Source organism: Peromyscus eremicus, chromosome 4, assembly GCF_949786415.1.
Source record: "Peromyscus eremicus chromosome 4, PerEre_H2_v1, whole genome shotgun sequence".
NCBI classification, from domain to species: domain Eukaryota; kingdom Metazoa; phylum Chordata; class Mammalia; order Rodentia; family Cricetidae; genus Peromyscus; species Peromyscus eremicus.
Genome location: NC_081419.1, coordinates 50,584,336 through 50,610,633, shown reverse-complemented (window position 1 = coordinate 50,610,633; position 26,298 = coordinate 50,584,336). Strand labels below are relative to the sequence as shown.

General features: G+C 45.1%; 1 protein-coding gene across 2 annotated transcripts in view; it reads right to left on the bottom strand.

Moving 5' to 3' along the window:
- Map3k20 (mitogen-activated protein kinase kinase kinase 20) overlaps positions 1-26,072 on the bottom strand; it is a 162,477-nt gene extending 136,405 nt beyond the window's left edge. The window contains exons 1-2 of one of the 2 annotated variants that reach the window (XM_059260697.1): positions 25,943-26,072; positions 13,323-13,515 (exon numbers count right to left, since the gene is read on the bottom strand). In XM_059260697.1, the coding sequence (XP_059116680.1) occupies positions 13,323-13,481 (159 nt within the window). In that variant the 5' untranslated portion in view covers positions 13,482-13,515; positions 25,943-26,072. The remainder of the gene's footprint in view (positions 1-13,322; positions 13,516-25,942) is intronic. The other variant, XM_059260695.1, reaches the window with a different exon arrangement.
- Between the last annotated feature and the right edge of the window lie 226 nt (positions 26,073-26,298).

The window sequence follows — 26,298 nt, the reverse complement described above, 5'->3', positions numbered from 1 at the left end:
ACAGAAGAATTATATAATTTCCTTTTGTGCTTTGTACCTCACCAGATGGCATGCATTTGGTGTCTCCCGCCCAACTCCCCCCCCCCCCCCCCGTTTTTAATGATTATAAAAAAACATGCAGGGCTAGGGAGATGGCTCAGTGGTAAAGCACGAGGCCCTGAGTTTGGATCCACGACACACAGATGCAAAGCCAAGAGTGAGGGCATCTGCCTCTAATCCCAGGGGGTAGGCAAAGAATCCAGGGGCTCGCTGATCGCACAGTTTAGCCAGTCAGCGAGCTCCAGGTCCAGGGAGAAACCCTGCCTTAAAAAATTAAAGTGGAGAGTGACTGAGAAAGACACTCAGCATTTGCCTCCCGCCCACACCCACACCCCACATACTTGCAGGCAAAGAACACATACACACAAAAAGGATATCCATACTGTTTCCAATCTGCATCAGTCAACAACTCTTACTATGCATGTACATGTACTTTTCCCTTTCCCCCCAACAACAAATTCCTGCAGGTGAAGGTGAAAGGTCAAAGGGCATTTCTTTTTGACTTGTCAGTCTCTCAAACTACCTTCCACAAGGTCCCGCCATTTCAGATTCAGCATGCATGTGAGCTGGCATCCTCACCAGCCCTAAGTGTCACCGTTCCTGTACTGGTCCACTCAGCTCCCATGTGCCATTACACAGAATGTCCTACATACATGACTGATTCTCAAGTAGAAGGAGACTCCATTTCCAGTGGACACGGGACATGTATAGTTAAGGTGCTTAAAAATAATCCAGTTTATAATACAAAATGCAGTAAGTAAATGACAAAAATAGTGTTTGCTGGTTAAAAAAAAATAGGATTTTTTTAAAAAAAAAAAATCATTGAGACTATGGAGTTTTAGACTTTGGGAATAGCACACTACAGAATGATGTAAACAGCTAGTTATTTACAAGCATTGAAAAGGACAGATCCATCCGCAGTAATGTGTGCTAACAAGCCACACCGTGGAACACTGGGTGTGTTCAGACGTCAGGCTGCTGAAATAACAGCACTAACAGTTGTCCCATACATGAGAGCTGACTAGGTGCCAGGTCCTACGTGCATGTACCCACATGGACTACTTCAACAGGTCCCCGCAGCATCTTTATGAAGCCAACCCCATTATTATCTGCATTTTATAGCAGAAAAAACTAAGGCTTGCCAAACTTGTCTGTACGCCAAACAAGCCAGGGAACTGGGATTTGAATCTTCACGGACTGAATGAAGCCAGAGACTGAGCTCTTAAACACCATGTTACGCAGCGTCCTAGGAATCCAATGCCTCTGTTTTCAACAAAAGACGGAGGATACTACTTACAATATATGTTTCATTTTAAAATGTGCAAGTGGAAATCAGTCTGTAGTTTTCATAAATATGTGTCTGTTACCTTTGTCGACAGGGTAACTTTTCACTGTGAACATGTAGACAAGGTTTTGTTGGGTTTACATTTCCTAGTTTCTCAATAGTTACCTTGTTCTTAGTTATTGCTGAGTTGCTAAAAAAAACCCAGATCACATACATCCCAGCATTTGGAGTTAGGGAAATCTTGTCTTTGGAGAGATTTTTCAGCGCATACATTGGGGGCAGGTTTCTCGTGTCCAGTTCCGGAGGCCATAGAGCCCTACCACTACCCTGCCCTAAGCTGACCCCACACCAGCCACTCCGATTGCCCCAAGACCAACCTCACTGTGCCTGTTTCTCCAGGCTTGCACAACCACCACAAAAGTGACTAAGCAACCCTGGCCCTCGGCCCATCAATCTTTCTGTGGCCACACATTTTCCAGCGGGTCCCAATCTCCCATCTTTCCATTTTCCTTCCACTGCAAGCTCATGCCACACGCCCCCAGCCTGAACCTCTTCTCACATTTCCTCCTCTCCTCAGAAGTTGGCCCTCAAAGCAGGCCTCTCACTGGCTGCTTTTCTGGCTCTTAGCACGTGTTCCCCTGGGCCAGGCTCAGGACTACCACTTCAAATGTGCGCCTCCCCTCTGCCTAAAAGCTGCGCTTTCTGTTATCAGACTGCATCGGCCACTAGCCTTCACCGTACACCAGTTCTTGATGGTTTTAGCCCCTCACTCACAGCCACGTTCTCTCGTTACTATTCCTGGTGGCATGGTGGCACAAGCCTGGAATCCCAGCATTCAGGAGGCTGAGACAGGAGGATGGTGAGTTCAAGGTCAATCTGAAATGCAGAGACTGTGCCTTAAAAAGCAAAAAGACCAGCCGGGCCGTGGTGGCGCACGCCTTTAATCCCAGCACTCGGGAGGCAGAGCCAGGCGGATCTCTGTGAGTTCGAGGCCAGCCTGGGCTACCAAGTGAGTTCCAGGAAAGGCGCAAAGCTACACAGAGAAACCCTGTCTCGAAAAACCAAAAAAAAAAAAAAAAAAAAAAAAAAAGCAAAAAGACCAACAGGTGGTGGTGGTGGTGGCAGCGGCGGTGGCATACACCTTTAATCCCAGCACTCAGAGGCAGGCGGATCTCTGTGAGTTTGAGGTCAGCCTGGTCTACAGAGCAAGTTTCAGGACAGCCAGGGATACACAGGGAAATCCTGTCTCAAAAATAATAATAGTAAAACTTTCCCAGCAGCAGGTGTTAATAAAATGTTATATCATATTTAAAAATGCACAACCAACGATTAAACGATTAAAATGAGTATGTGTTTTTTTGTTTGTTTCTTTGTTTGTTTGTTTGTTTTTTGGTTTTTCGAGACAGGGTTTCTCTGTGTAGCTTTGCGCCTTTCCTGGAACTCACTTGGTAGCCCAGGCTGGCCTCGAACTCACAGAGATCCGCCTGGCTCTGCCTCCCGAGTGCTGGGATTAAAGGCGTGCGCCACCACCGCCCGGCGAGTATGTGTTTCTTAAAGGAAACTCTACATTCCAATAACAGAAGCAATTTAGTTCCCACCAAAGGTCGTACTGCTCTGCACGCTTTAAAAACTGGACAGAGTTACAGCCAGCGAGATAACTCAGTGGATAAAGGCCGTTGCTGCCGAGCCTGACCACCTGAGTCCAGCTCCCAGAACCTTGTGGGAGAAGGAAAGAATCAAACCCCAAATGTTTTCCTCTGACCTCTCACATGTATACACACATATACACACTGAATAACTGTAAAGGAAATGTTAGTGTAGTGAGTTAAACAGATTCGGTGCATTAATTGCTGAATACAGGCCTTCCAGGGTATGGCAGCTTTGCAGCCTCCTTCTTCCTTGAGAGACTGTGCACATGCTCACTGAGCATTTCAACTCTTTTCAGGGTGGCTATCTAAAGCAGCTAATTTAATCAAGCACCGTTTTCCTGAAGGACCATACCAAGGAAAGAAATTGTATTTTCAAGCCATTGAAATCCTGTCCGGCTCATGTCACTGGGACACTATCATGGTCCCCAGATCATGAGTCAATGAACATCTGATGTTAATGGGCTAAGAAAGAGCATGTTGGAGTCTTTGCCAATACAGCCAAAACCCAACCAGATAAAGTGCCGTGGCCACGAAAACCATTCCTCCTGGCAATAGAACAGCCTTTCATTCAAAGACAAAGTAATTTATTAAGAGCTAAAAGAAAAAAAAAAAAATCAACCAGACTGGGAAGGGCAAGGCCATGAGGGGAGATGGAGTAGCAAGCCGGATCCTTTGCTATAGATTTAGGACTAGCACAACACTCCTATAAATCACACCAGACAAGGCTGAGCTGAGACTCCTGCGTGCATGACTTCACTCAGTCATTGGGGGGGGGGGGGGGGGGGGCAAGGCACTCCGTGTAGTCCAGAAGTCAATGATGATGAAGACACAGCCTCCGCCCCCAGGAAACCGACATCCGAAGGAAGTCTATGTGGCCCCAAAGGCGTGGGCCAGCGCCAATCCTGGAAGTTCCATTATTAAGAACTTCCTGGGAATTAAAATACTCTAAAAGCGTGCAGCTTCCACCGCATACAACATCAAGAGCCCTGTTCGAAAAGCAACTGGCTATCCTGCTGAGGAGACAGAGTCAGGCATCGGCGGAAAACACTTGGTGATGTGGCCTCGATGCTTGGGTGACACAAGGGGAGTGACTTCTTGTCACACCACAGGCAATGAGAAGTTACAGGCACCTTTAACATCCAAGTGAGAGGATTCTATTTTTGAAGACTAAAAAACAATCATATCTATTTTTAAATTACATTCATTTGTTGAGAGAGAGACAGAGACAGAGACAGAGACGAGAGACAGTGAGTACTTGTGCCATGAAGTACATATGGAGGTCAGAGGACAACCTGGGCACATCTGTTCTCTCCTTCCACATGTGGGTCTGGCACAGGTCGGGTTTGGTAGCAGGTGTCTGTCACCCTCTGAGCCATTTTGCTGGCTGATCACCCCAACTGTGACATGCTCACAGAGCTTTCTGAAACTTCTGCAGATGTTCACAGGCATTTTTTTTTAATCTCCTAGAATTTTTCAATTGTCTAATCTTCAGCTTTGGCTTCCTCAGACACTGGAGTCATGACATACGCCATTTTTCTTCTGTGGCAAGAGCCTGACTTTATGTGAAATCAGTTAGTCTGGACATAACGTTTTTACTGGACTACATCAATTGGTTTGATTTCACCGCAATGTTTAGAGCATGGCTGAAGAATAAACATTAACTAACTGAAATGTTTATTGCTCAATATACCAAGATCAATAATACCTTAATGAGAAACTGATATGACAGCTGTAATCATGTTCCTTCTATGACAAATCAAAGTAGTCTCCACATACAGTAAATATGAAATCTTAACAAAATGATGAAAGGATTTTTAAGCTTTTAAAAGATAAGTAGCAAAACAAAGAAAGGGCTTTTGCTAGCAAATAAAACATTTCTATGGCACTCTCAATGACGTGAAAAGTAGCGTTTGTCTTCATGCATTCACTGAGTGTGGCAGGGACTTTGTAAGTCTTCTTGCCCCTGGGGAAGGCTTTCTGGTGGCCTTTCCTTACTGACTGCTCCCATAAGTTTCACGTTATCTTCAGACATAATTGACAATGCCTGGTCACTCATTTAACTCATGTATTTGTTCAACATGTGGCCAATTTTCTCTATCTCTTATTGCAGTTCACCTCGGAGCGGCTTTGATTGTAAGCTCCTGGCAACAGAATTGCCTCACAGAAGAAAGCTGAGTGAGAGATGCTATTCGGTGTGTGCTTCTGGAAGATGCCCATATCAATTATCAATAAAACGATTCATGATTTAAGCTGCTTAATTTCTAATCCAAAGCAATGATTTTTACATGTAGAATGTAGCTAAAGTATAACACTATGAAGTGTGTGAAAGTCCTTAGAAATGGCATGTCAGTCTAAAAGGCATAAAAATCGAGAGCCTTTACAAATTCAAACATCAGGCCCCCTAAAGCAAAGTCATAGGCAAGAGTCCTGTAACTATGGATGCAAGCCTGTTGCTGTATTTACAGAGATCCAGTAAAGACAGAAGTGCTCTACTGTAGTCACAGCTGAAGGCAGAACTAATGGAGAACAGGCAGGCACATCAAGATAAGACACCTCTTTAAGACGAACATCAGTGAGAGGCAGGTCCTCGGCAACAGGTCACCAAACCAGGACAAATACTTCAGAGTTCGCTGTGAGCAACGCACAGGGCCCAGCACTATGAAGCTTAGCGAAGCAAACCCACGTGAAGAATGCTACGTGTGTTGGCGAGGTGGCGTGGCCTGCTTGCTGAGCCTGAGTCTTACATCTGATGTGTCAAATAGAGAGTATAACCCTGTAAAGTGACTATGAAGAAACGGAGAACAGTAATTGTGGCAATGCACCTGGCACCTGGGGATGGCCAAGATGGTGACAGCCTCGGCTAAAGGGACAGCCTCGGCTAAAGGGACAGCTTCGGCTAAAGGGACAGCCTCAGCTAAAGGGACAGCCTCAGCCTTCCAAGAGCGCAGAACTAGGAGGCCGAGCATGCTGTCTGTCTTATTTCTTGTTGACAAGCAACTCAAGGGAGAAAGGGCCTATGTAGTTCACAGTTCCAGGATACAGTCCACCTTGGCAGAGAAGTCACAGCGGCAGGAGCTGGAAACCGTCTGTCCACAGTCAGAGGAGAACTATAAATGTGTAATTCTACCTCTACAGTCCAAGAGGCCCTCCTAGGAAATGGTGCCATCCACAGTGGGTAGGGCTTCCCACCTCATTGATGTGACCAAGATAACTCCCACAGATACGTCCCGCAGCCTGCCTCTCCGGTGATTCTAACTTCCATCACATCGACAGTTAACACTAACCATCCCACCACCCATGTGCTTGCCCACACACAATCAACCGGGCCTCGCCAAGGCTCTCTTTCCTGTTGGTTGTAAATAAAGTGGCTGCTTCCTGCCCAACATGAGATCCTAGGTATGAATCTGTTAACATCTTAATAAAAGGTGACTCTCCCTGCTAGGCTCCCTTTGAAGATAAACGGATGGCAGACAGTTACCCCAGTCTTCCCTTGTGTCCAGTGTTCCTGGTTGACACGTATCATCTCATTTAATCCTTTCAAACAGCCCGGTGACGTGGGTACTATAATTAGCCCCACTCTTCAGCTGAGAAGCCCCAGCACGACATATTGGGAGTTAAGTGACCACTCCTTACAGGAACGGTCCCATCACAGGACAGTTCTAAACCTATGTCAAATTAGAGGTTTGGATATTAAATGGTATAAATTCAGGAGAAAAAGAGAATTATTATGGGACTGAGAACATTCATGAAAAAAAGATTAAACCCGAAAAATTAGTAGGGCCTGTCCAGGTAGAGAAGACAATGGTATTACAGGTAAGGTGAAGAATGTGGATAACTGAGGGGCTGGGAGCTCAGGTCAGCAGGTGACAAGCAGGGCCAAGGAGTCAGGGGAGCACCAGGGGTGAGGAGCGGGCAGGGATGCGGCCTGAGGGCTTTATTTCATTTGTGTTCCACAGCCCTTAGTCCTCTACACCCCACAAGAGCGCCCAGCAGGATCTGGGCGCTCATCTGCACAGGGAGGACACAAGGGTAGCCCAAAGGCAAAAGCCTAATCATACCAAGTGACAAGTTCTCAACACAAGATCGCCACAGAAACCAGGCCAGAACTCAGTGGCACTGTCAGGGACTGGAGCTTTAGTCCTGTGGGGCCTATCAACATATTTAAATACTGAAAGGTCTTACAAAGAACGGAAGTAATTCTTTGTCATGTTCGGGGACAGAGAAAATATTAAAACAGCAATCCTACAGTTAAAAACAGAGAATTCATTAATAAAAATCTACAGGACTGCACAGACAGAATCAAGGCCCCCACTTGGGCTAATAATCGATACTATTTAACTAGTTTTTCCCAAGCGTAAACATCATCACACTGACACTCTAGTCATAATGAAGCTGTTATTTTTATCTTTCTGAGTTCCATGTCAGTTCCAATATTCCACTTTCTAACTCATACAGATAACTTCTCTCTGCATACGAATTACTAATAGCTCCCGTTATTATGACCAGTTGACTCTCAGATGTCCTCTACTTACAAATATGTACGATATGGATCAGTTTTTAAATCTAAACTTATTGGCTTTCAACATTTCTAAAACTTGGTAGGATTATTTTCTTCCTTAAAGGGAGGGAGCGGCATAAACCAAGGCCAAGGAAGAAAAGGCCTTCTCTTTTCCTTCTCTCAGTTTGGGGGAAATGTTTCCTTCACTCCTAATATTTATCTGTGATGTGTCAACATCATAAGTATCACAGCCACCAGCACAGTCCTCCTCACAGCCACCAGCACAGTCCTCCTCACAGATACCAGCACAGTCCTCCTCAGAGTCACCAGCAGAGTCCTCCTCACAGTCACCACCACAGTCCTCCCCAGAGCCACCAGCACAGTCCTCCTCACAGCCACCAGCACAGTCCTCCTCACAGTCACCAGCACAGTCCTCCTCACAGTCACCAGCACAGTCCTCCTCAGAGTCACCAGCACAGTCCTCCCCAGAGTCACCAGCACAGTCCTCCTCAGAGTCACCAGCACAGTCCTCCCCAGAGTCACCAGCACAGTCCTCCTCACAGCCACTAGCACAGTCCTCCCCAGAGTCACCAGCACAGTCCTCCCCAGAGTCACCAGCACAGTCCTCCCCAGAGTTACCAGCACAGTCCTCCTCACAGCTTCCATCCTTAAACTGTGAGCCCAGGTTACTGGGAAGAGCAGCCAACAGCTAACGGTTGTAAGTAAGACACTGTGACCACGAGGGCTTTCTCTGCAACTTCCACTCCTTTCTGAACTTCTGCCTGAGCAGTTTGGTTTCACCCAAGTGAACCAGCAGGTACCAGGAAGACGCGCTAATGCCTTCTTTCCTTACTTCTGGTACATACTCTTAAGGTGCTGCCCCCCCACCCCACCCCTGTCGTAAACAGTTTTCAAGCAGAAAGAAACAGTGCATTGTAAGTACATCCGTAAAAAATGTAAACAACTGAGTCCTGAGCTCCGGGGGCTCTGCTGTGGGACAGCAATGTGAAAGGAAATGCCCCACATGTCAGAGACGGACACCGAGCCTGGAAAATTAGTGTTGTATGAGCCACTAACAGTTTACGAAGCTCGGTTCTCTTGACATTCCCGAGATATTGCTGCAGATTGTCAAAACTGCACTTTTTAAATTGTATTTTTCTGATTAGAAATGTAAATATATGTCACAGTCAATCCACATTTCTAAAACCTTAGTGACATGTATGTCTACCACAGAAGAAAACCAAACTGTAACTACAACTGAGCTGGATCAGTAAGTAGTACACGCGATGGCTGACTGAAGGCGAGGGAGGGGGACTGATGCTGGCTGCTGCCGTGAAATGCTGCAGACAGACGGATGAGTAAGAGGGAGGGTAGAGAGCTGGCCATACATGTTATGAAGTTTTTTTGTTTGTTTGTTTGTTTGTTTTTTAGTTTTTCAAGACAGGGTTTCTCTGTGTAGCTTTGGCACCTTTCCTGGAACTCACTCTGCAGCCCAGGCTGGCCTTGAACTCACAGAGATCCGCCTGCCTCTGCCTCCCGAGTGCTGGGATTAAAGGCGTGCGCCCACCACTGGCGTGATGAAGTATTTTTGTTAACTATATATTCCATATGTTGTGTATATGGATGTTCACTGTGAAATTCACTTTATGTTTGAAATTTTTCATAATAAAATGTTGAAGGAAAACATGAAATCATAGAGAACCACAGACATCCAGGAAAAATAAAGGCAGCACACAGACACCAAGCATATACATGTTTTAGAAACTGTCTTGCCCACTTCACTCCAATAAACCCAGCATTTTCCGAAGGGCATGTGATGGCACTGCCCAGGTTGTCCCCAAGTCCTTGCCATCGCCCACCGGACACGGATCCCTACACAGCACTGACTGACCTAGAAAAAGTCCCGGAAGTATAACTTCTGACTCGGGAAGGAACCATTTGAGACCTGCTTCCATGTGCTCCCCTTTTCTAAACCCGCCTCCGGAAGGAGCACATCCCAGAACCTGTCCACCCAGAGGCCTGAGTCTAAACTCTAAACAATCTCATAAATAAAATGTGTCACTTTCATTGCTGCTAAGAAACAAAGGCCTTCTCAAAAGGCCTAAAGTAGGCACCCCTAGTGGTCCCCCACTTTGGTTCCTAAATGCTGAATCCAAGTCAGGGGTGCTGACCCAGACTTCCTGCAGGAATGGCTGCCCCAGGAGGGGGACAGGAGCTAGGAGAGACAGGAAGTCTCTCAAAACTCAACAGCGCATGTCAAAAGACAGAAGCCAGCCTGAAGGATCCCTTACTAGCCAAGCTGTACATAACTTAAACACAGAGATGCATAGGTGTAATGGAGTGTGTCACTGTGAAGTGTAAAACTGTCTATAAACAAACAAGCCAATTGGCTAGTATATAAAGGGAGGCCAGAAGGAGGAACAGGGGAAAAGCTCAGAAGGAGGGAACTTGCTCTTACCACAATGGGCTATGGTGGTAACGTTCTACCTAAGACAGAATCATCAAGGGATGCAAAGCTGTGGAAAGATATTTATATAGCTGCAAAGTAGCTCCCAACAGCCAATTACAAAAGACAAATAGGTATTTTCACTGCAGAGAAACTGAGTGAGTGCATACCCAGGGGTCCAAAAGTAACATCACCAAAACTAAGACAAGCAACTCCCACGACACTGCACCAAGGACCACCAAGGACACACAACCCCTACGACATTCCCACCACAACCCTATAAGCCAAACAAGGGGGAAATCGGTAAGTCCAAAACAAGGGCATTCTGCAAAACGAGTGTTCTCTGTTTTTCAAAACTGTTGAAGTCTTAAAAGGCAAAGAAAGGCAGGGAAACTGTTCCCGGCTAAAACAGACTAAACAGACACATCAGCTAGATGCCATCTGTCATCCTGGAGTGCATCCTGGGTTGGAAAAAATTCCCATAAAAGTCTTGGGACAAATGGCAAGATCTGAAGGTGAACTATCCAATAAAAGTGATATGACCACTCAACTTCCTGACCTTGTTAACTGGATCCTTAGGAGATGCTGAAATACTCTGAATAAATACATATAACATCTATAATTTATTCTCACAACCAGCCAAAAAAAAGTAATTATAACTGCATATAAACTAATAGCATAAATGAAGACAAAAGGCAGATGTTGCGAAATGTCACTAAGTGGTAGGCTTAAGTGGTATTAGAGAGGTCACAGCAGTCTTGTAACTTTTCTTGGTGTTTGCTTTAAATGGTTTTTTAAAACATTTTAAGTAAATGCATTTTCAGAAGAAAGGCAACATGTACTTTCTGAAATACGGGGAAGTGCCATATCCTCACTACACTAGAGGTCACAAATGAGGTGCCAATAGTCACATAAGCCACATTAAAGAATTTGGCATGGGCTGGAGAGATAGCTCAGTGGTTCAGAGCACTGGCTGCTTTTCCAGAGGACCCAGTTCAATTCCCCATAAAATAAATAATTTTCTGGGTGGTAGTGGCACACGCATTTAAAACCCCAGCATTTGGGAGGCAGGTGGGAGGCAGGTGGAGCTGGAGGCCAGCCTGATCTACAAAGTGAGTTCCAGGACAGTCAGAGCTGTTACACAGAGAAACTCTGTCTAGAAAAACCAAAAAAAAAAAAGAATGTCATGTACATTCTCCACATTTGACCAAGTTCACAAAACATACATTTAGTCAAATGTCAGGTAATTCTCAAAGAATCCTGTGAAGTGAGTAAAACAATGCCCAAGAAGCTTAGGATTGAGTGTATAAACGGGGTGGAGAGTAGGGGGTGGGAGGGTGGAGTTGCGGGGGCAGGGAGGGGGTGGTTAGCGTTTATCACCTTTATCTTATCACTTAAAAAGTGCCTAGCCAGTAGCCAACGCACATCTTATAAAATACAGGTCCACAAGGGATTCACACTTCCCCTCCAATAACCACCAGGGCTCCAGCAGACTTTCACATTGGACTCCTGTTTATTTGGCAGCGTGGGGGGCCTGGCAAGGAGATGAATAATGACCATCTCTGAGGACAACAGGCCCCTAAGCGGAAGTGGAGTTTCTGCTTTTCCTGCTCACAAGTTTACGAGTTCTACTCTTGCAATAGAAAAGCAGGATCTGGCAGCTTCCAATGCTCGCTTTCACCCAGGGCTTTCCTGTGTCGTTCTCTTGGCCTCTCAAACTGTAAAAATGGGACCATGTATGCAGAAAGTGAATGGGCTGCAACTAATGCTCCCTTTCAAAACCAGCTTCCTGTCTCATCCAACAACCATATCAGAAGCTCCTGTGTCAACGTCCCACAACCTACCACTTAACATTCTTATGTAAGTGGACGGAATTGGCCTGCTTTCTATTCTCACCTGGTCAACTAGAGGTCTCAGAGTAAAATCCTGAAGAACAGGAAGCCTGGCCTCCTGAATTCTACCTGCTCCTCCTACTGGAGTGGCTACTACATTTCTCCACGCTCTACTTCCAATCCATAAAACTGGGGCAATAATACAAGCTTACTAGATCAAAGAATCCAGTATCAGAAATGATTCTAATGCAAGAACTGGTCTTTACTTAGTATCCTTCTGCTTTGTGTAAAACCTACAGACAGCCCGCAGCAGAGACACCTCAGTGCCACCGCCCTGGTTTCAACAATGGGAGAGCAGGCAGAGGACCTCCAACATAGCATACTGGGGTGGGGGCGGGGGTGGGGGGTGGGGGGTGGGGTGATGGGACCTGCGATGCTAACACTGGATTCACAACTCTACCCAGTCATGAGGGGTCACTGGTGGCAGTCAATGATAACAATCAGATCACTTGGGGGGAAGAATACATATTTATGGAAAAGTTCACTTGAAAGGAACAATACTTAGTGAAAACTGGACATAAAAAAAAATAATGGCCAAAATAAGCAAAGGGTAAGTCTTAAAAGCTACCAGCAGGACAACCACAGATAATGGCAATACACTGTATATTTCAAAAAGCCAAAGGAGAGACATCTGAATGTTTACACCATAAAAGAAATGTTAAACAAGGCAATGGATATAATGACTTAAACATGAAATGCACACACGTATTGAAACATTCATTTTTGTGTATGTGTTCTTATGATCAGTTAAAAGGACATTTAAATTTTTAAAAAGTACTCTAAAGAGAAGGTTACCAAGCTTCACTCCTTTGGGTCAGCTATACAAATGATTTAATTCTTGAGATATCAAACTGAACGTAGTGGCAGTGGGGTGTGTGTGTCATATTCCTAAGAAAGATAAAGATTCTAAGAGTTCAGGGCTCATCTACATCCAAGACGAGTTCCAGACTCTAAAAGACAAGACCTTATTCTGATTTTACAAGGAAAGGCAGTTCTGTCAGTGCCTAATTCTTTATTTCACGAAACACACCACTGTGAGGTGAAACCTAATACGCCAGTATTGCTTAATTCAGTAGAAAAATAATACTCTTTGTTTTTTTTATTTTTTAAAGATAACAGCTAAGGACCACCCCCAACGCAAGGGGTGCAGATGGTAAGCAATGAAAATGCTACCTGTTTCTCTGTACTGCCCCCTCTTGGCTGCCCTGGGAAGTGAAATGCTCCAACCCGCCTGTGTCTGTCTGTAGGACAGCCAGCACAGAGGATACCAGCTTTTTTATACCATGGAAAGAAATCCTCTAGCTTCAGATGACCCCCAGTAGAACTCAACCCTAAAGCACACACTGCAATATTTTCTATTTATGGGGTTCCCAGAATGGAAATTGGGAAAGAGCCTCATGGACCAGCCCCAAAGGACCTGCCAGATCCCTTCCAGCTCTGTGGCCCTCTAACTCTAGGCTGAAAGGCTTACATAAGGGCTCCTGTGGACGCCTCCGGTAGCAGAGGATCTTACCTCTTTCTCTATTTTGAGTAACTTCTTGACAGCCACCTCCTTGTCCTGTGATATCCATTTGGCTCGATAAACGCTCCCAAAACTTCCTCCACCGCAGTTTTCAAAAAACTGCAAGTCGTCAAATTTAATTTGCACAAAGGAGGCACCGAGAGACGACATCTCATAATGACAAAGTAGTAAACGTCCACAAAATCTGGAGAGAGAAAGAAGAGAAATGACGAACCGCAAACAGATTAGAGTCCTGCTGTAGATATTTATAACAAGTCCCGTGAAACTTCCAGAAAGACCATGCCGACGTCAGGAAGAAAAGCGAGACAGACACATCGAAACGAAAACGCTCACCCTGGCAGCCAGTGCAAAATTCAAGAGCAGCTTGTCCAGGCTTGGGAATGGCTCAGATTTCCCCCCAACAGAACCTGTCATAGCACTTCCTACACATCCCGAGGAGCTCTGCCTAAAGGCCACTGTGTCATCAGGTCTCCTACCAGGAAGTCCTGACACACAGAAACCATGCTTTCAACAGCAGGCTTGCACAGCTCTTCTGGCATGCGTGGCATGCCATCTCTCCATGTTGCCCTTGCTTCACAGGAAGCAGACACAGCCTAAGCCTCCCAGCATCCTAGCGCCGGCACAGCCAAAACATACAAAGTAAACACGCGTTCAGTGTTTAGACTCCAAACAAGATTGCACTTAGCAGTCAAAGGAAAGCTGGCCAAGGGCTTCCAAACGTGTCTCACTAGGCTGCACACCATAGCAGAGCCGATTTTCTAAGAGACGTTGTCCCTGATTACAATATATTAAGTCACCCAAAGAATACTGCCAAAAATGTTGAAAAAATATTATGCTTGTTTCCAGAGGAACCGATGACCCCTCCCAAAGATTACTGCAGTGAGATTCTCTATGATTGAAGGGTTCTTACTCTTCCCCAGGTATGTGTCCATTCTTAATTCTCTATGCCAAACCATAAATTATCAGGAAAAACAAAACTCAAAACACACAAATGATGGAGTAAGCTTCTGAGCAAGCATAAAAAGATACAGGAGGCGGATAAAAGAATCTGGATATGCATCCTTTCTATAACTGTAAAGCACAATATCACAATCCTTGAGCAAAAAAGGTGAACCTATATTTGAGGACATTCTAAAAAAAAATTGGCTTATGCTCCTAATGGTCACCATCATGAAAGACTTAACAAGTAAAAAGAAAAACATCTATATAAGAACTTAATCCAACGGTTGTGGCGCATGCCTTTAATCCCAGCACTCGGGAGGCAGAGGCAGGCAGATCTCTGTGAGTTCGAGGCCAGCCTGGGCTACAGAGTGAGTTCCAGGACAGGCACCAAAGCTACACAGAGACACCCTGTCTTGAAAACCAAAAAAGAAAAGGAAAGAAAGAAAGAAAAAGAAAGAACTTAAAGACATCTATGATGAAATGCAATGTGTGGTCACTCTGAATTTATCCCCTATAAGCATTTAGACGTACTGAAATGTGATGCCTGCCACTTACTTTAAGATGATTCTGACCCCCAAAACACACGAGGGAAGGGGAACACAAGTGTGTAAGAGGGAGAAAGAAATGTGGCAAAATTAAGAGCTACAAATCAGAAAGATGAATGGGCATTTTACTACCCCGGCCATTTTCTATGAAGTCTGTTTTTTTTTTTTTTTTTTTTTCAAAATAAAAGGTAGACGGAAACAGTCTGTATACAGTCTGTAACAGACTATAAATTCACAGTTTCTCCATCTACCACACAGCGCTTTGCCGAGAGATTCACACAGGCAGCTCAGAGATCTCAGTGCGCAGCTGGCTCAGCTACCCCATTTTAGGAACATCAGCTCACTGAAGAATGTTGATTTCTTATGCGAAGTCCAAGTCTGCTCCACTTTGGGGAGAAGGCAAGAAAGAAAAAAACGAAGCAATTTGTTTACCCTCTAATGTTTAGAAGACTGAGCCGACACAAAAACAGAGGGAGGGGATGGCTGTGAGGAACACAGACACAGTCTATTGCTACATTTAATTCAGCAATTTCCCATACAGACTCACTACAATTCAGAGTTAACTGCAGAAGAGGTTTATAGAAAATGTAGGTGGATGTGCCAGCAGATAGTGTGTGCAAAGCAAAAGCTTTTACAATAAATGTCAAACACTGTATGCTAGATCTCCAGAGGACAGCCAAGGACAGGTCTATGTCTTTACAGTTAATTTTATCCAGTATAAGAATTTAAACTGGACTGCAAAGCTTATAAGACAATGCAAATCCACAGTCTCCCTGTTCCCCACTCAACTCTTACTGCTGAGAAAGGGACTCATATCAGGTCCTTTGAGCATTTTCTCTTATTCATTACATTTCTAAGTCATGTGCTTAAATATTATAGCTTCTTAACTCTTTCCATTTTAGATCTTGTTACTAACAACTCCAAGTGAGGGATTCAGTTCTTACACACCATCCTCAACCTCCATACGCTCAGGTTCTATACTGCTCTAACCCTCTGTTTACGACCTCAACATTTGGCATAAGTCAATATTCGCAGTTGATAGTAGTCTTGCAAAGTCAATATTATTCCCAGCACCGCCATGCAGCAATTATATTTTCCTTGGATAACTTTTTGTTTCTCCTGGAGTTATTAGTTGCTCTGTTTTTGTGTTCTATTGTTTGTTTAGCTTTTCATACTACTGATAAACTTATCCAACTCATCAAATTCTCCCAGGAACTGCAAAACTCCCAACAAAGTTAAAAAAAAACAAACAAACAAACAAACAACAACAAAACAACACCAGGATCTCCTTCCTTCATTCTCTTTTATCCTGGAGGAAGGAAGATGCTGGTTTTCATTGAAACATTCTTTCTAAACACTTCATCTTGATTCGGTCTGCTGTGGGATGTTCTGTATGCTGTGAATGTGTTGCTCTGATTGGTTGATAAATAAAATGCTGATTGGCCAGTAGTCAGGCAGGAAGTATAGGCGGGGTAAACAGACAAGGAGAATTCTGGGAAGTGGAAGGCTGAGTGAGTAGATGCCAGCCTGCCGTCCAGGGAGCAGCATGTAAAGGTAAAGCCACAGAACATGTGGCAACATATAGATTAACAGAAATGGGCTGAGTTTAAATGTAAGAGCTAGTCAGTGGAAAGCCTGAGCTAATGGCCGAACAGTTTTAATTAATATAAGCCTCTGTGTGTTTACTTGGGTCTGAGCAGCTGCAGACCGGGCAGGACACAGGAAAACTTCAGTTACATCAGTCTGACTGGAATGGCTGCTTCCCAGGCCAGACTGTAACTGAGATTTCATCCCCTGTGCCATTAAAAGACCTTCCTCCTTCACCCTCTGGGGAAAAACGCTGCCCCTGGATCTTCAGTTCCTCTTTCTTGGCTTACGTCTGCACCTTGACAACACACATCTTCTACTGGCTCTCTGAGTAGAGGGCAGAGAATGGGGGTCTCTGAGTCTCCACTAGGAACCTGTCTGCTGTTCTAGGAAGGATATTAACCTTTATGTAATTGTGAAAGTATTATTTCATTTTCTTCTAATGAACTTAACCATTCATTTTGTGAGTGTGAATGCTCTGCCTGCATGTGTGTCTGGGGTGCCCAGAAGCTGAAGGAGTCATCAGATCTCCCAGAAATGGAGTCACAGGTGGTTGCGAGCCACCATGTGGGTGCCGGGAACTGAACTTGGGTCCTCTGCAAGAGCAGCAAGTGCTCTTAACCACTGAGCCATCTCTCTCATCTAATTTTTTTTCCTCAAAGATTTTTTTTTTTATTGTATGTGTATGAGTGTTTTGCTTGCATGTATGTATGTGCACCATGTACATGCCTGGTGCCTGCCGTGTTCAGAAGAAAGCAATAGATCCTCTGGAATTAGTTATAGACAGATGCCAGCCTCCCTGGGGGTGCTGGGAATGGAACCCACGTCCCTTGAAAGAACAACAAATGTTCTTAACTGCTGAGCCATCTCTTCAGCCCTTCTTTTCACTTTATATGCAGCTACGGAGCAGGCTGATGCCATTCTGATTTCTAAACCTTTTTACCTTTTTTTCTAAAAAGCTTTTAGAATCATTTCTTTATCTGTAGAATTCCGCCTTGTATTAGGCTGTCTGGAGATGGGTTTTTTTCACACACTGGTAGGACACTCGGTTCCGATCTTTAACTCGTGCCTTTGAATCTCAATTGTCTCATGTTCCTTTACCACTCAAGCCACTTTTATTTCATGTCTTATTTCTCACACATGCGTGAAGTGCTGCTTGCAGGCTCCCCTTACGTGCTGACCTCTGTCACATCCCCACGCTGGGCGCAGGCAACATGTCCGCTTCAGACACCCATCTCTACCTAGCAAACCTGTCCCTAACCATGTCTTTGAAGCCCATATGAAAAACTGCATTCTTTTTATCTACTCATCTTTCCCATCAAATTCCCACCAGAACATAAACTCCCTAAACCCAAAAGTCATTTCTCTCTGTACCTGGATTTTCAGTACCCCACTTAAAACCAAACAGGCAGTGTGTACATTGTCTACTCCAAACTATCTGTTGAATGACTGGATTTTAGTTAATTTTCCCGTTATAATTCCTGCAGCTGCAAAGATTTCAATCAAACTAAGGAAAGGGAGACCTGCCATTTTCACAGTGCCCTCAGAGGACTCTAAACCTAATCCTGTTTGAGAAGCTGCCACAGGCTTCTTGGGAAACCTGGGGCCTCCAGTACTGTGTGCCTCTTAGTTTGGGCTGAGTTAGAGGAGGGTGGAGAAACCCTTTCCAAACCAAAGAAGGATGAGATCGCTAAGAACTACCTTGACCCCGCTGGTCAGAACCCTCGGCTATGATCACCATCCCTGACAGAGGCAACAAGGCAGGTCTTCCACATTGATTAAGCACACTGTCACACACCCTGCTGTTTGGGAATTGGCTCTATATGAACGAACTATGAACTATTGGATGTTTTATTGAGACTGTAAAAAATTAAGTTCCTTCTTAATTTCTGAAGAGATTAACAATTTTAGAGTGTCTAGTTCAGATTTTACTCCAATGATCTCAGCAAGGCATCATACCCTTCAGGGGAAAAGTTTGGTTTAGCTTTCCACCCCGATACACATACATATTATATATGTGTGTATACACATGTATATGTATGCATCTGTGTACACGTGTGTGCACATGCATGCACACACATGTATGTATGTATGCACATATGCCAGGCTACTATGTATATCGCTTCCCCTTTCATTTTAAGTTGCTGTTCAAAGAAGATCAGCTTATGAGGAGAAGAATGAAAGATGAGCTGCTGCTAACTAAACCCAGAGCATCTTGGGGAAGAGACTGATCAAATTATAGCATCAAGACCTGACCAAATGATGCTCTAGTTTTTCAGAAACAAATCTACTAGTCTAGACCAGTGGAGCCGTCTATTAAGCAGGGAGCCATCTATACCCACTTACTTACAAAGGGTCCCAGGCCATATACAATGCTTTCAACCCGCTGTGTCCGAAAACCGGCTTTTACATAATCCAGCCATTCACACAGCACGGCACGTGGACTCAGAATAGGACTATCACTAAAATCAAAACATAATAAGGGGTCACAAATTGAAAACAGTAGCAAGTTGGTGAAGTCCAGCCATCTGCTTACTTGAACAGTAGCCAAAACTCTGTGATTTTAAGAATGTCCCTAAATTAAAAATACAAAAATAAATTCAACTGTTAACTAAATGATAAAAGCATATGTATAGTACCGTCTAGTTAATTACAAAATCAGAACCATATAAAGGTAGAAAAACCTTAAACACAGCATTATTTTACTTTTTAGTTACCCATCTTCTCAAAAAAGGGGCTGGGGTCAGGACTTAACCCAGAAGGCTTTTGCTTCTTGATTGTTTGAATTGGTATCAGTCTCAAGCCAGTCATCTGTCGACATGCCCCACTTTGTTTTTGTCAAAAATTAAAAACAAAAATAAAAAAAAAAAAGACTACTTGAAGGTCTTACATTTGAAACGCAAAGTTTTAAAATTAGATGGGACTGAGTTGAATTCTGCCTCCACCTCCCCGGAAACAATCCCTTTTCCTCCAACGATGACATTTCTAAACCTCATGAACAAGGATTTGGGACGCTTCCATTTGATAACCCTGATGGCACTGGGAAACGTTATTTCTAAGCACAGATAAGCAGCACAGCAGAGACCCAGTTAGCCAGAGCTAGCCGCAGATCCCAAGGACAAGCTACCAGAGCTCAGGACGGGTGAAGGACTGTGCTTCTGCAAAGCCTGTTTCCTGGCTTCCTCCGGGCTTCCCCTGCGCTCTTCATAGGGAGGCAGGGACGGTGTGGAAGGGCCTCGTGCATGCCCAGCAAGGAATCCACACACAGCAGGTGGCAATAGTGGCTTTCTAACTGTTGTCATAAGCTTTGATGCCATCCATCCTTACAGCCTCATATCTGGCATGTTTTTCCTTTCCCCCTTCAGAACTGCGTTCTATTTTATCTCAATCACTTATGCTTGCACAAGTATTAACAAATGCCCATGGATGTCTAAGTCCTTTCCATCTGTGTTTATGTATCTTAATTTCTTCTCACCCTTTTGTCTGCTCTCCCTTTGGAGGTTGAGTCATTGTGCAAAACCTATCTTACTAGCAATGGTTATTTATTTACTTCGCAGACAAGGTCTCACTATGTTGTCCAGGCTGGCCTTGAACTTGAACTTGAACCTTGATCCCCCTGCCTCAGCTTCCCAAGTGCCAAAGTTAAAGATGTACACCAACATGCCTAGCTATAATTATATTTTTTCCTTTCAAACTGTTTTTCATAGAGATGAATCCTATTTAAGTTATCAGAAGATTTTTTTTCCTTTGCCCTTTTAGATACTAGTATTTGTAGGACATATTTATTCAATTACAGTACTCACTTTCTGTGGTCTTCCTTCTGACCTTAGCTACTCAAACCACATGAGTGCCTGATTCAACAAAACTATAACCTGCTTTATCAAATACCTTCACGTTGTAATGAAAAAAATTAAATTAACTCTACAAATAGAGACTGGAATTTCTCTGGATTTTTCTCTTTTGGATATATGGACCTATTATTTTTAATATACATACTTCCTCTTTTTCCATCCCTAATTTATACTTTCCTTTTGTCATTCTTCACAAAAGTAGCTATAAGTTTATTTCTGGCACAACGTAAGAAGAAAAACTAATTTGTGTCATCGTGATCAAGATAAACTTTTAAAGAGATTTCTCAGGCTAAAGAGATGGCTCAGTGGATAAGATTATTTGCTGTGCAAGCGAAAGGATCTGGGTTCAAATCTCTGGCACCTATGTAAAAGTCACGCATGGCAATGCATGCCTGTAATCCCAGTGCTGGGGGTGGGGGCAGAGACAAGTGGATTCTGGGAGCTCACTAGCCAGCCAGTCTAGCCAAAATGGCAAGCTTCCGATTCAGTGAGAAACCTTGTCTCAAAAAATAAGGCAAAGAGAGAAAGAAGACACCCAGCGTCTTCCTTGGGCTCTGCATGCACTTGCCCATGCGCAAGCACACGCACACATATGAATACGCCACACATATGCACGGAAGGGAGGGGAGGGGAGGGAGAGGAGAAGAAAGGATTCTTGCATCAGCAAGATGGCTCAGCAGGTAAGAGCACTTGCAAGCAAGCCTGAGTTTGATCCTGGGAACCCACGGGGTAGAAGAAGAGAACTGACTTCCACAACTTGTCCTCTGACCTCCAAGCATTGGCACGTCCAAACATACACATACACACACAATAAAAAATAAAAAACCTTAAAGATGACTTCTCAAAAGCAGCCCTCAGCCTTGCTCTGAAGGGTGTTTCTTCCTACAGCTCAGTAAGTACATGAATCAAAACCGCTTATCATCACGTGCTTTACAATGCTGCTTGGAATTACTGTCCTGTATTCTTCTAAGGGCATATCTTTTTTTAAAGAATCGGGAAATCTTTGGTTTGATGTATTTCTTCATAATGTGAGGGTCAGAGATTTAAAGAAGCAATTCCTGAACAGACTGCTCTGTGTCTTTCTTAAAAAAAAAAAAAAGAAAAAAATCATTAACAATAAAAGCTGCAAAAGTAGGTCTATGAACAAAACTAACTAGAAGTGTGTCTACTTTGCTATTTTCTTCTAAACTGCTTCCAGAAAAGCAGCGCTCACATAAAACAGGCTGAGCCCAGGAAACAGGGCTTCTCCCGGCGTGGTAGCTGAGGAGACGATTCCCCTCTCTATCTGTGCTTTACCATATAAGTAATATAATTCTTCAGACGGAGCAAAGGTTAAAATAAAAACAAGCTAGTTAAATGAAACATTCTTATTCATCCATTAATATCCCAATAAATAAAAATCAACTCCCATGGCATGCTTCCTTGCCAGAAATGCTGTTAGCAGAAATAAAATAAATAAGAAGCAGGGAAGTGGTTGGTGGAGAGACACTGTGTGAAACGAGTCTGTGTCAGAAAAAGCCCAACTAGGAAACAAGAGGTAAGTACATCCACGTCCCGGGCCACTGGAGGGGCTCTCGTGGAAAGAGAAGAGATGGGACTGTCCCTGAGTAAAGCCGGGGAACACGGAGAGGGCATATTTCTGGGGCTGTCTAGAAATACGCACAGGTGCCTGGGGGTGGTGCTCGTCTGGGTAAAAGGCCCACTGCCTAAGCCAGCCTCCCACTCATCGTGGGGATTTGCTGTACAGTCCTCTACTCCAGCACTGTCCCTGTCAAATAGGAAATACCCAACCAGCCTGGCTTCCGACAAACAGGGTGCAACCTCAGATTGGTTACCTAGAAGGAATGCTTCCTAACGTGCGTCCATATGCGGGTCAGAACCGGGTCATCTGAAGGAAGATGAAGGCTAAGACAGACACGGGGATATTCACATCAGTCCAGAGCAAGACCTGCATTATCCTTTGCTGACTGAGAGGTAAAAATGATCTGTGGGTACAAATGCCACAATCGCTGGTGACTCGTGCCACAAGAAACTCTTCCGCCCTCTGGGCAGCGAGTGACACATCTCTGAGTGTTCAACAGGAGGAGGAGGAGGCATGGAGTGGAGATCCTGCATCAGCGAGCTAAGAATGGATGTGCCTCCAAGGTCTCCTTCAGCCTTACTGGCACAGTGACAAACCAGGCTCGTACGAGGTGCTGTTAGACCACCTCCCACCTGACGGTAAACATGGGGGGGGGGGTGTGTTCAGGAATCTGTATCTTCGATGGAAATAATGGAAGTTCTTGGGCCACACTCTTGAAATTCTTCTCCCATAGCTGGAGAGGTCCACATTCCAATGTCCATCTTGAACTCTTCTCTCCCATCCCCAAAGCAAAGGGCTCTTTATATCGTGGGACCATCAGGATAAGCACAGACCATACAGATTCTGGGGATGATGAACTAATTCAGTTCTTTCCCTAGCAAAATGGAGTCACATTCCCTCCTCCATCAGGCTGGGCTACAAACCTTAGCAGGGCCAACCCCGTCTTCCCACGTGTTTATTCCCACACAGGCAGTACGCACTCTGCTGAGAAGGTGGGTGAGTCCCACAGCACTCATCCGACTTTCAGATGTGGAGGAACGAATGGGTCTGTTTAGACTCGTTTGCTCAGTTGAGGAAGACAAGTGTGGAAAGTCCATGTGGATTTTTAAGGTTAAATGCAAGACTTTAAAGCAAACACTTGCCTACATTGGAGGTGCTTATGGTTGTATCTGAGGATTCTCGAAGGGACACACTCTCCTTCACAGTAAGGTATTTTGATAGCAAATATTTACTCCATGGCCTAGAGATAAATGTGTTCCTTCTCCTTTAGTGCTTCCTGTGTGGAGTCCTGAACTGGGACCCTGAAGACAGTAGCTACTCAAAACGAGCCCCGTGAATGGTTCCAAGTGATCTTAGCTCTGGCTTCTCAGCCCTAGCCTTCCCATGTTCCCCTAACTTCCAAACTCTCCCTATATATACTCAAGTGTATTAATCTTCAAATTCATTCCCAACATACAATATTACAGAGTCGCTTTGGAAACCGTTTGTATACAAAGAGGATCAGGTAGGAAAATTTTATCTACTCTCAGCATATACATTTAAGTACGAAAGGAACAGGGCAAAACACTGTGGGCAAGCCTTGCCTGGGAGAGAAGAGTTATGCACAGCTTGAGAAATGTGGGAAAGCCCTCTCTGCACTCAGTCCCGGTCTCTCTGGAGCCTCGGGGACTTCAGGGACTAGCCCGAGCATTTCCACATGCTGTCTCATAGACCTCTCCCCAGGAAGCAGGTATCACTGTCTCCCAAGGGTGTGAACGTTTGGCCAAGCCTCATTTACATATGACACCACTGGGATTCCACGTGGGTCCCCTCCTTTTCTTCCACCGTATGCCTTTTTTCTACCTCAGCATTTCCTGCCTCCTAATTGTCCTTTTTTTTCTATCAACTGACTCATTTTTTGTTAGGGTAATGACTAGATTGCTTTCTATCCACGTATTTGAGGCTTTGGTTTTCTATTAGCAATGGTGTCAATGGGTTAAGTATCAGATGTGTGGCTCCTGGTTCTCGTGGTGTTTTAGTGGGTGGGGATTTTTTACCTCCTGGTATACCCAATGCTTCAGCTGTCTCTAGGAGGGTCTGACACAAGAGCCCCTGTAGTATCAGCCAAATCATCAGGCTCTGGCATGGATGGCTGTCTTCCCCGCACAGGTAACAACTTTGGATACAGCTGGAACTATGCTTATTTATGCATAGTGGGCCAAAGTTACTAGCCACAAAGGAAGTAGCCTGAATCTTCCCCACAGTCAGATGGAAGGTGTCTCAGCTGTTGCTATTATATTTAGATAGACCAGGCCCCGCCCCTTGTCAATCTGTCCTGGGCAGAATAAAATGGAAAACAAATGATCCCAACTTTTACTCCCAACATCGGAGGGTACAGAGGCTCTCTCAATCCAACTATGCTGTATCACCACCAACTCCTTTTCCCAGCTTAACAGAAGAACTCACTGACTCTTCCCTGAATGTGTCAAGTTCTAAACTCCACTGGCCGTTCTGCTGGGCACACTGCGAGCTCCGTCTGACCTCTTTTCTTCAGTGTCTCCTCGGATGATTCAGTTGTTCACCCCACACCCTTCGTAACTCCTGTGCACAGCTCTGCAGCCCTATCAGACTCAGTTGCACTGTTTAGCCCAGATAGGCACCGAGCCAAAGTATTGCCAATCGCGCTCACTCCACACAGACTTAAAATACACACTGCAGCTTGCCAAGTTTCCTTATTTGGCAAGAAGGTCCCTCAGTTCCCAAGATCTTTGACCATCCATTTTTAGATCTAAATCTGTGTGCTTAATATTTGGTTATTACTTCCCTTAATGTGTTCTTATGTATCACGACCCCCCCCCGCCCCCCGCAAAAAAAAAAAAAAAACTTTTAAAAGATCAATCATCTACTTGATTTCCTAGACAACAAAATGTTTCCCACTTAAACTTTTGACTTGCACATTCTTCAGTTTAAAAAAAAAACTTCAAAATAATCCCCAAAAGTGCTTGCAGAAATTATATTGTAAAAGATGAAAATAAACAGGACACAGTGCTCCAAAAAGACCATTTTTCCTCTGTCTTAATTCTCTTTCCAAACAAGCTAAATTCATGTTCATTTACAATCTCCCAAATCTCTCACTATTGTAGCAGAAATCTAAGACAAAGACTCTACAAATGACCAAAACCATAATTAAAATGTAGCCGTCACTTTTTTTTCTTTTGATCAAAAAAAAAAAAAAAAAAAAAAAGAATGAAATGGCACTGTAGAGACAGGCCTACACAAAGAAGTCTGGTCTTGAATCATTTGTTTATTTTTATCGTTAAATATTTTGGTAGGTTTGGATTCACTAAATCCTGGCAGTTGGTTTCATCTACGGTCAAGAAAGCCAGAAGATTCGCTACAACCACTTCAGGGGTAAAACAGGAAGACACTTCAACAACAGTCTGAACTCAGAGATCCTCAACCCACTCTGGAAAGACAGTTCTCATACGCATTATTAATGAAGGCTGCTTATTGTGAAATCGCTGGAACGGGCCACCAAATGGTGTGCTTTCATTATTAACGAAACTAACAAAAATAGTAATTATGCTCTCCATAAACAGTGCTTATGCAGGATCTCCAGGCGCCTGAGAAACATACATTTTGTGCAACCCAACAATGACGTGCCATTGTTTTTCAGGCAGTCCCATGTCATCTGGGCAGTTTAGAATTAAAGTTTTTCTGAGGGCTGTCACGCGCGGGGCGAGGCGTGGCTGCGGCCGGGGGGCACTCACCGCCGAGCCGGGTGTGGGTCCCCGTGCCCACCGCACCCGCGTGTGCTCCCCTGGAAGGAAAAGGTGCTCGGGAAGGGCAGCCGCCGCAGGCTCCCCGAGATCGCCGCGGGCTGTGCCAGGCCCGGCTCTTCCGGGCACCGAGTGCCCCACGGGACTGCCCGGACTTGCCCAAGCCGTACTCGGCTCAGCGGCAGGGGGCCGCGGGGCTCCGGGGCACCGGGCACGGGCCGAGGCCAGCCGCCCGCCGAGCCCCGGCCTCCCGCACCCGCGCTGCCCGGGTCCCCGCAGGCCCGGGCCCCGTCGATCCTCCAGGGTGGTGCTCCCTCCCGCCTCCCAGGTCCCCTGCGGCCCCTACCTTGCTCCCGGGCCGGGTGCGAGCGGCGGCGGGGGTCGGGGACGGCGGCCCGCGCTGCTCCCACGCTTCCGCCGGAGTCAGGAGTTGAACATTCCGCCTCTCCGCGCGGCGCCAATGAGGAAGACGTCGCGGCAACAGCACCACCTACCTCCAGGCGCGGAAGCGCCGCCGGCCGCCCAGCCTCCCGGCACGCCCGGCCCGGTGCCCTGCGGGAAGGCCCCGGCGCGGGGTCACGGAGACCCCAGGGGTTGCATGTCCCCGGCGGGACCTGATGCGCTGGCTGGGAAGGGGACCCAAGAGGGAAGTCGATGTCTATGGAGACAGGGTTGCAGGTGCCCTCAGTTGGGCACCATCAA